This window comes from Dipodomys ordii, unplaced genomic scaffold (assembly GCF_000151885.1).
Source record: "Dipodomys ordii isolate 6190 unplaced genomic scaffold, Dord_2.0 Scaffold7, whole genome shotgun sequence".
NCBI lineage: Eukaryota > Metazoa > Chordata > Mammalia > Rodentia > Heteromyidae > Dipodomys > Dipodomys ordii.
In genome coordinates this window covers 710,064-720,225 of record NW_012267223.1, presented here as the reverse complement: position 1 = coordinate 720,225, position 10,162 = coordinate 710,064, and the positions used below count along the sequence as shown (strand labels likewise).

The following is a 10,162-nucleotide window of genomic DNA, read 5'->3' as shown; positions in this document are numbered from 1 at the left end:
GCTGTCCCTCAGCTCTTCAGCTCAAGGCTAGCGCTTTACCACTTGAGCCACAGCACCACTTCCGGCTTTTTTCTTTTTGCTTATGTGGTGCTGAGGAGTGGAACCCAGGGCCTCATGCATGCAAGACAAGTGCTCTACCACTGAACCACCTTCCCAGCCCAAAAGTACTCTACGATTTATTTATTTTTTTATTTTTTGTCAGTCATGGGGCTTGAACGCTGGGCCTGGGTACTATCCCTGAGCTCTTCAGCTGGAGACAAGGGCCCTACCACTATGGCCACAGCGCCACTGGGATTGATTGTTGTCTGTTTTGTTTCAATAGGTATTCTGCAATCAATGAGATCAACAAAGTACAAGAGACAGAGGGCCGCATCTTTGTCTATTTCATCACAAAGCTATCCCGGATGGGAAGTGGGGCATCCTATGTGGGTTTCCATGGAGGTAGGACCCCAGCGTCCCAAGCGCGTTCATTTAGTAGTACCTGGTTATTGCTTTGGGAGTCCCATATCTGAAACCAGAAGATGAGCCCCAGGACATTGTCTTCAGATACAATTAGATCTTATACCTAGGGTCCTGGTTCATAGCTAGCCTCTTAAGCCCGGGCGTGGTGGTGCACACTTATAATCCCAGCACTCCGGAGGTTGAGGCAGGAGCACCGCAAACTCAAAGCCAGCCTGGGCTTTGTCATAGGGCTCAGTCTCAAGAGGAAAACACCAAAGGCATCGTCTGGGGCCCTGTGGTGGCCTCAGCATGTCCCGGGGGCGGCAGGGCCCTGGGGCTGGCCGCCTCCTTCCTGTGAGGCCTCCTTCTCCCGACCCGGCACCTGCACTGGTCACTGCATCGGCCCTGAAATGCAATGTTCCCATCTCCGCACGTCTCTTGGTCGCTTGAATGCTCACCATCTGTGTGGTATAAGGTGACTGGTACTTTAGAAACAGGGGCAGCCGGGTGCTGGTGGCTCACGCCTGTAATCCTAGCTACTCAGGAGGCTGAGATCTGAGGATCACCCATCAAAGCCAGCCCGGGCAGGAAAGTCTGTGGAACTCTTATTTCCAATAAACCACCAGAAAACCGTAAGTGATCCTGTGGCTCAAGTGGTAGAGTGCTGGTCTTGAGCTGAAAAGCTGAGGGACAGTGCCCAGGCCCAGAGTTCAAGCCCCATGACCAACAGAAAGAAAGAAATAAACAGGGACATGGTGGCGGGGGGCAGAGTTTGGTTTAGAAATCTCATGGATAGCCAGGCGCTGGTGGCTCACGCCTGTAATCCTAGCTACTCAGGAAGCTGAGATCTGAGGATCGCGGTTCAAAGCCAGCCCGGGCAGGAAAGACTCCTATCTCCAATAAACCACCAGAAAACCGGAAGTGGTGCTCAAGTGGTAGAGCGCTCGCCTTGAGCTGAAGAGCTGAGGGACAGCGCCCAGGCCCAGAGTTCAAGCCCTACGACCGACAAAAAAGAAATCTCATGGATAATGGAAAGCAAATCCAGCCAATACCACATATCCGTTTTCCGTGTGTGTGCGTGTGTGTACACGCGCATGTGTGCACACTGGTACTGGGGCTTGAACTCAATCTTACCCTTTCTTTTAGTCTTTTCGCTCAGGCTAGCACCCTACCACTGGAGCCGCACCTCCACTCCTGGCTTCTTAGTGGCTATTTGGTGTTACGAGTCTTTTAGATTTGTTTTCCAGGCTGGCTTCAAACCATGATCCTCAGGTCTCAACCTCCTGAGTAGCTAGGGTGACAGGTGTGAGCCACGGTAGGTGCCAGACTCCTTTACTCCTTTTGATCATGATAATGAGAGGAACTCCGTGGAGAATTCCAGCCTTATCTGTCTATCCTTTGCGGTATTTGTCTGATAGCTTCTGATGTGTCCAAGGCCTTAGGCTCTCAGCAGCCGTGGAAGCGGGCCTGGCCTGGTGCAGCGTCCCTGCTCAGAGCTCACGGGGAGGCCGGGGAGGGAGGGAGGGAGGGAGGGAGGACACCGAATGGCTGGTGTTCCCTGCAGGGCCGTGGCGATCCGTGCACATCGATGACCTCCAAAGATGCTCGCTCATGGCCTCCGACGTGACGAAGCTGCAGAGTGTCACCATTAGCCAGTTGTTCCGGCCGGGAGTCCCGCCTGCGCCCGAGCGGAGAGGTGGCCGTCTGGGGACCACGCAGGGGTGGCCGGGGCGGGCGGGAGGTACCACGTGTGGCAGCTCCCACTGGAGCCCCTTTGAGCCTCGGCACCTGTCCATTAGCCAGAACTCAGCCGCGCCCAGAACTGCTGTGTTCACCACAGGAAATGTGCCTGCGGCCATGTGTCAGCTGTGGGGGGCGGATCCAGGCCCGGCTCCCGTGTTGGGTGCCCAGTGGGAGATTTAGGCCTCTGTCTGCATGTCACACGTCCCTTACCTGGGGCCAGCACTGCTGCTAAGGACAGGGACGCCTGACAGGTCGCGACCCGGTGCCGGCCAGCCCGCCCCGCCTCACCCCTGCGTGTCCGGGCGCTGTCCTGAGTGACTGTCTGCTGTGTCTGCAGGGGAAGCTGAGCAGGAGAATGACATGGACATAGACAATACCCCTGGGGAGCTGCCGGAGACAGAGGCGGAGTCGGGGGGTCCTGAGGAGATGGAGTGGGAGGACTCTGGCCCCAGGGCGGCCGAGGTGAGTCTTCTGCAGGCACCGGAAGTGCATCTCGGCCCCTGGCCAGACGAGGGTAGAGAGGAGCCCGGGCCGCTGTGCTAGGCGTCGGTGGAGCTCTGCCCTCTTCCCTCCTCCCCGCCCTCCGTCCTGGTCATCAGGGCTGGCAGCCTGGGCATGGGGGCGGGCACACGCCCTCCTCCCATCCCCCTCCGCCTGTAGCTCAGCCTTGGCCTGAGCTGAGACGCTGTCCGGGCCCTGGCAGGTGCTGGACACCACGCGGCTGCTGAGGAGCTGCGTGCAGGGTGCGGTGGGGCTGCTGCGGGACCAGGGCGGCACACGCAACATGCGGCGGGTCTCCATTCTGCTCAGCCTCCTGGACGAGGACCAAGGCAATGGTTGGTACCCACGGGGGCGGGCTCCGGTCTGTGCCTGTGCCCAGGGGGGCTGGGGGGCGGGCTCCGGTCTGTGCCTGTGCCCAGGGGGGCTGGGGGGCGGGCTCCCGAGGGTGGAGTCGGCCCCCGGGGTGCTGGCCCAGCCCCTCGGGCAGAGCTGACAAGGCAGAGTCCATGGGCGTCTCTCTCGAGCACAACTCTAGGATTCACCAGCCGGCTGTGTCCCCTGTGCCTTTTGCAGCCGCTTTCCTGTGCGTGTCCAAGAGGCGCCTCCACGTCCTCCTCTGCAAGCAGGAGGAGAATCTGCTGTGCAGCCTCAAGGCGTGGGTCTCCAGGGAGGCAGCCAACCAGGACGCCCTCCAGGAGGCCGGCACGTTCAGGTACCCGCGGCTGGGGGCGCCGCGGGGGTGGACGCTGCTCCCGCGGCCCCTCCCGGGCTGAGGAAGTGGGGCGGGAGGGCTGCTGCCCCCCCATCCCCCCCCCGCACCCCAGCCCCAGGTGCCTCTGGGGACTGGGTATGGCCGGGTTCGCTGGACACTACTCATGCCTCTTGGCGTTCTTTTCATCATAACGTAAGAACCAGCACGGGGACACACCCCTGTAACCCCGGCTGTGTGGAAGGTGCAGGCAGGAGGGTTGAGGCTATCCTGAGGAAAGTCGGTGACAAGACCCTTTTTCCAAAACTAAAATGAAAGCAGGGCTTTGCTCACGTGGCCGTGTGCTGGCCTGGCGGGTACCAGGGCCTGGGTTCCCTCCCTAGGGTGGCGAAAGTTCTGCTCCTCCCATTTTTTTTTCCCATGGCTGGCCCTCTGCCACTTGAACCGCACCTCCCCTGCCAGCTTTTTGCTGGTTAGTTGGAGATAACAGTTTCAAAGGTTTTTTGCTGGCTGCCTTCAAACCAGAACCTCAGGTCTCAGCTTCCTGCCTCGCTGGGATTACAGGCGTGAGCCACGGGCGCCCAGGCCTGTTTTCTTCCTTTATAAAGCCCGGGGGTTGTAAAACTCGTTGTAGAACACAGTTATATATTCAAGGCAAATGTCTATTCACCTTCATGGTGAAGCTCCAGCCTATTAGCTATTGAGTTAATGTCCATCCTGCTGGTTGCCTCTACCCGGACATTTCTATTTATGAGTGTCTTGTTTTATATAAAATAATAGTAAGAAGAAGAGGAAGAGTAGTCTAGGTTTCACCTTGCAGTGGTACTGGAGTTGGAGGATTTGCAGGGCCGGGGAGGGAGGGAGTTGTGGGGGGCCCTCCCCGGGCTCCTCTGTGCCCAGCAGTGTCCGTCCCCGTGACAGGCACAGCCTTTGGAAGCGGGTGCAGGGCACGGTCACCCCGCTCCTGGCCAGCATGATATCACTCATGGATCGGGATGGCAACCTGGAGCTGCTGACCAGGCCCGACGCGCCAGCCTGGGTGCAGGCCGTGTGGATGTTTATCTTTGGCAACGTCAAGTTCCTGGACATTCCTCTTGTGGCAAATACCGTGGCGTGAGTAGGAGATTCATCTTTTACAGGAAGGGAAGGAAGGAGTGTACGCCAGCCACGCGCTCTCAGGAGCATTTGCTGTGAGCGTCCCCTCTAGAGTGACGATTGTACATTCATCATGGCTTAGAGGTGGCCTGGAGGATGGCGGTGGGAGGCGGCCGTGCATGTCCCGGTTCCCCACCGAGGCTGTGGAGCCGTCCGCGCTCTGCGCCCCACGCTCTGCGCCCTGTGCTGCGTCCTGGCCTGCGGGCGCTGGGCGGCCCTGGGAGCCCTGTGAGTGTAGGCACAGCAGACCTCCCGACGTGGCTGTCTGGATCACAGGGAACTTTGGGTTGGGGCCTGGACGAGGACGTGTACATAAGAACCAGGACTCTGAGTTGCCCGCTGAGGCTCTGTGGTAGAAGTCAGGGCAGTGTTGGTATCCACGAGGGAAAACCTCATTTTAACTGCTGTAGTTATGTACAGGGGAGCCAGGGCACGGCTGGCAGGGAGGGGAGGGGAGGAGAAGGAAGGGGAGGAGAAGGAAGGGCAGGTACAACTCTAGAAGACCTGACTCTGCCCCAAGACTTGGCTATTTGCTTGGCCTCTGCCCACCTTGATTTTTTTTTCTCCTCATCCTGGGGCTTGAACTTGGGCCCTATCCACCCCTTAGTGTATTTTGCTCAAGGGTAGCACTCTACTGGTTGAGCCACAGTTCCACTTCTTGCTTTTTTGTTGGTTAATTAGAGATAAGACTCTCAGAGACTCTTCCACCGGGGCTGGCTTTGAAGCGTGATCCTCAGATCTCAGCTTCCTGAGTAGCTGGGATCATAGGGGTGAGCCACTACTGCCTGTCTTGGATTTGGTTTTGCTTTGTGAACGAGGGGTGTCATGCGGCTGCTGCCCTCCGTGCTGCAGACCAGCTGGTGCTCCATCCTCGCTCCGTAGTCTCACTCCCGTGTCCCCGCCGCAGATCCAAAAGTGAGATGCCGCCCATCCTGGTGCAGAGCGACATGAGCCTGCCCGAGCACGAGTCCAACAGCGTCCCCTTCAGCTGGAGGATCAAGGACTACCTAGAAGAGCTCTGGGTCCAGGCTCAGTATATTGGCAATGCTGACGGTGAGGCCACCCCAGACCGGTGCAGGGCGGTGTGGGTGGCTCCACCTTTCCTCTCAGAGACCCACTGACCGGCCACAGGCAGAGCGGCAGCAGTGAGCGAGCGCCCGGTTCATCCGGGAGATTTTAACTTTGCCTGTGGAATACCTCCAAGTTTGTCTCGTTCTTGAATTTTCTGTGGAGAGAGTCTCCAACAGGGGACCCAAAGCCTCTAAATCACACTGTGAGGAGATTGGCAGCGATCCACGGCAGCCAGCACTGGCTAGCAGCCAGCGACCCTCCTGCTCAGGGAGCGGTCAGTCCGTCCCCCCACAGTCCCTGGCCGGGCAGCTCTCGGCTTGCCTGTCACATGCCCAGGACGCTGGTTGTTGTCACTCCAGAAAAACCAGCCCTGGCCCGGATGGCTTAGAAATGTTGCCTTTTACCCACTGAAAAACTGTTCTCACAGCACTGGTCAAACTGCTCAAAGGAGCCGGGCACCAGCAGCTCATGCCTGTCATCCTAGCTACTTAGGAGGCTGAGATCTTAGGATCATAGTTCAAAGGCAGGCCTGGCAGGAAAGTGCCTGACCTCCAATTGACCACAAAAGCCTGGGAGTGGCACAAGTGGTAGAGCGCTAGCCTTGAGCACGAAAACTCAGGGGCCCAGGGACTGACAAAAACACTCGAGAGACCTTGATCTGGGCCAGCATTTTGCCAGGATGGCATATGAGCAGGTTCCTGCCTGCCCGAAGGTGGGCCTCTGGCTGGTGGGGCTCTTACTCAGTCCAGTGTGACCCCGGAACTGTAGGCACGCAGCGCAGAACTTGAGCTGTTTCACATGTTGTTGTTTTTCATGTTTTTTCTGCTTGGCTATTTGTGACCTAAAGGTAGATTCTGCCTTTGATCCATTTTCCTTTGGTCGGGCCCATGCCTGGTCCCTTCTTCTCTGCAAGGTCAGGTGGCTGACGTCACTGCGGCGAGCACAGTGGTGATCAGCAGAGCACAGCTGCTCCTCCCCAGGAGCGTCTCTCCCCTGACCTCATGGTGTCTCTCACTGAGGCCACTGTGTGGCTTCCTGTCTGCCTGCAGGGCCCTCTAAGAAGTTGGTGGAAATCTTCCAGAAGACTCCCCTGGGCAGGTTTCTCGCTCAGCTCCCTGAAGAACAGCAACAGGAACTCCTGCAGGACTTCACAAAGGACTTCCTGCTCTTGACCAGAAGGGTGACTACCTGCCAAGAGCTTGAGGTAGATATTAACACCAGGAAGATGATAGTAATGCAAGGAAGACGATATTAACACGAGGTAGACATGGCGCTCGCCGCAGGTGTGGCTTCCTGCAGCGCGCACTGTCATGGGGGAGCGGGACGGGGTCCTCACAGGCCTGGGGGTGGTAAGGCCCCTCCAGCGGCTCACCACACACGGGCCAGTCCTAGGCCACTGCTGGAGACTTACCAACTACAACTTTGTTCCCCGCAAGTCCTCTGATTTCTTGGGAGCATCTTCTTTTTAAATGTCAAGTTTTAACCAGGTGCTGGTGGCTCACGCCTGTAATCCTAGCCACTTGGGAGGCTGAGATCTTGAGGATTGCAGTTTGAAGCTAGCCAGGGCAAAAAAAACTGTGAGACTCTTACCTGCAATTAATCACAAAAAAAGCTGGAAGTGGCGCTGTGGCTTAAGTAGTAGAGAGCTAGCCTTGAGCCAAAGGAGCCCAGGGACAGTGCCCAGGCCCTCAGTTCAAGCCCCATGACCAATGAAAAGAAAAAAAAATGGATTCTAGCAAATCACTGGATTCTAGCAAAAAGCAACAGGGGATTAGGAGCCGGATTTTTTAGCTCTTTTTTCTTGTCTTTGGGTAACTTTTCAATAGTTCAGATTTTCCGCAGGGAAATGTGTGTTCGTAATCTAGCTCCCTGAGAGCCTCTGGTCCTCTAGGTCCTGCAGATGGCACTGTGGTCCTGCATCGGAGAGCTGCAGGTGGTGGTCGGCCAGCCGGAGGCTCCGCTCTCCCTGCCGTGGGTGCATCTGGCCTATCAGTGCTTCAGGACCCGGCTGCAGACCTTCAGCCGAATCCTGGCCATCTACCCTCAGGTTCTGAAGAGCCTGATCGGAACCCCGCAGCAGCACAGGCCCGAAATGGTACAGCCTCTGTGGGGAAAGCCTGGCGAGTGCCGGGGTCCTCCGGGCTGGGACGCACGGGCGAGGGGGAGGGAGGGCGCTGTGTCCCACATGGGGAGGCCTGCTGGGCACACACACGTGACCGTGCCAGGATGTTTGGGGAGGGGTCCATAAGCCGGCCCCGCAGGAGCAGCCCTGAGAGAGCCCTGGCCTCAGTATCCCCTCGCCACGTGGAACGGAGGAGCGGGGACCCTCCTGAGTTGCGTGCTTGTGCTCTTGGCAGACACTGGACACCTTTGCGGCCATGGCCTGTGTGGAAATGCTGACGAGAGACATCCTGAGGCCCAGCCCACAGGCCTGGCTGCAGCTGGTGAAGAGCCTGTCCATCCCGCTGGAGCTGGTGTGCTCTGAGGGCTACCTGCAGGAAGGCGGCGGGGCCACCGCCAGGGCTATCATCCGGCAGGTCAGGTGAGAGCTGGGTGCCGGCCGCTGGGGGCTCGCCCTGGCCGTTGGGGGCTCGCCCCGGCCACTGGGGGCTCGCCCCGGCCACTGGGGGCTCGCCCCGACCTTCCCTTGTGGGCCTACAGCGTCCTGACACGGGAGCCAGCAGGTGTGTTTGCTGAGCCCTTCCTAGCACCAGGAGCTCACCCGATCCAGACAAAGGATCACCCCGGGGGTCTGGGGATCATGGAAGCAGGGCAGCGAGCATGGCTGTAGAGGGACAGCCCTCAGGGCTGGGGGTGTCCCGCACGGGTGTGAACACCAGGAGGGACTTAGCTGCAGAGCTGTGGTGGGGACCATGTCAGCACAGGCACCGAGTAGGAGATACAGAGGCTGCCTGTGCCCAGCCTCAGCGAGAGTGCCTGTAGGTCAGGAGCCTGGCACAGCCTGGCACAGGCTCTTCTTCCTCACCCAGGCTCCCTCCCTATCCCCGCCCCCTGCCCCTGCCCCTGCCCCCCCACCCCTCCAACCTCTCAGGCTGCCTTGTCAGCACTGAGTGAGCGACACTCACTCCTCTTTGGTCAGAGCCCAGTGGAACCGCATTTTCTCGGTGGCGCTCTTCGTGGAGCACGTGCTCCTAGAGACCCAGAGCCAGCTTCCCGAGCTCAGCCCGCTGGTAACCGAGCACGTCCTGCTTCTGAACAAGGTAAGCGCTGGCCTGGGCTGAGTCCCCCGCCTCTCCCCTTTCCTCCTCATCCCCCTGGGGCAGGATGGGGCCTGATGCTTCGTGCCTGTGACCCAGGTAGTCATGAGACACCCAGGAGAGTCACAGCCATGGCTGGCCTGGGCAAAAGCCCAAGATCCTCTCTGGAAAAACAACAAGCTGATGGTCCAAGTGGTAGAGGACTTGCCTCTCAGGCTTTGAGTTCAATCCCCAGTACTACCAAAAAAAATATACAGCGCTTGAGCTCTCCCTGACAGTTCCACGCGAGTCAGGCCAGCGCACCTGCCCCAGTGCTCATCCACCCGGTACACTTCCTCCCCCCGCCTGCGTCCGCCCCTGGCACCTCGGCGATTTTCCCCGGCAGTACAAAGTGGCAATGCCAGGAGTCTGCCATCACAGTCTGTGACGGTTTCAGTGCACTCCCTCTCCTGGTCGCTACATCAGGGTGGGTGACTTCAGACAAACTTGCTAGTAGTTGTGTGCCACAGGATCCCTCAGGGCATGTGCTGTGCGTGATTGTGTGTGGTGAGTGTGTGAGGTATGTGTGATGTGTGTGATATGTATGATATGTGTGTGGTGTATGATGCGTGTGGTGCTTGGTGTGTAGTGTGAGGTGTGTGTGTGGTATGTGTATGGTGTGTGGTATGCATGATGTGTGGTGTATGTATGGCGTGTGTGATGTGTGTGATATGTGGTGTATGTATGTACGGTGGATGTAGTGTGCATGATGTGTGGTGTGTGATGTGTGTGGTTGTGGTGTGTATGGTGTATGTGTGTGTGGCACATGTATTGTGTGTATATGGTATGTGTGGTGTGTGTGTATATGTGTGGTGTGTGTGTTTCACATTTTGGTACTAATGGTGCTGAGCATCTTCCCGTGTGTCCCTGAGCACTTGTGCATCTTGCTTGGAGGAATGTCTAATTCCATTGTCCATTTTGGATTAAAACATCAAATTGATCTGGGTATTAAAAATATATCAAGGATTATGGTTTGAAGCCAGCCCTGGCAGAAAAAGTCCATGATATTCTTACCTCCAGTAACCTATTCAGAAAAAGCTGGAAGTGGCACTATAGCCCAAGTGGTAGAGTGCTACTTTTGAGCACAGAGGCTCAGGGACAGCACCGGACGTTCAAGGTCCAGGACCAGCAAAAAAATAAAGTATGTTATATAATATATGTTACATTAGACATATATATATATAATCTCCAAAGGTAATTAATCTTTGAAATTCAAGGTGGTGTGGCTCAAGTGGTAGAGCACTAGCCTTGAGCTGAACTGCTCAGGGACAGCGCCCAGGCTCTG

At 57.4% G+C, this 10,162-nt stretch overlaps 1 protein-coding gene across 1 annotated transcript in view; it reads left to right on the top strand.

Moving 5' to 3' along the window:
- The window catches only part of Rnf213 (ring finger protein 213), a 97,211-nt gene that overhangs the window by 65,522 nt on the left and 21,527 nt on the right, over positions 1 to 10,162 (top strand). Inside the window, exons 36-46 of the mRNA XM_013036259.1 lie at positions 323 to 441; positions 2,006 to 2,137; positions 2,522 to 2,646; positions 2,888 to 3,020; positions 3,259 to 3,397; positions 4,316 to 4,507; positions 5,457 to 5,602; positions 6,670 to 6,824; positions 7,512 to 7,715; positions 7,978 to 8,162; positions 8,721 to 8,841. Of these exons, the coding sequence (XP_012891713.1) occupies positions 323 to 441; positions 2,006 to 2,137; positions 2,522 to 2,646; positions 2,888 to 3,020; positions 3,259 to 3,397; positions 4,316 to 4,507; positions 5,457 to 5,602; positions 6,670 to 6,824; positions 7,512 to 7,715; positions 7,978 to 8,162; positions 8,721 to 8,841 (1,651 nt within the window). The remainder of the gene's footprint in view (positions 1 to 322; positions 442 to 2,005; positions 2,138 to 2,521; positions 2,647 to 2,887; positions 3,021 to 3,258; positions 3,398 to 4,315; positions 4,508 to 5,456; positions 5,603 to 6,669; positions 6,825 to 7,511; positions 7,716 to 7,977; positions 8,163 to 8,720; positions 8,842 to 10,162) is intronic.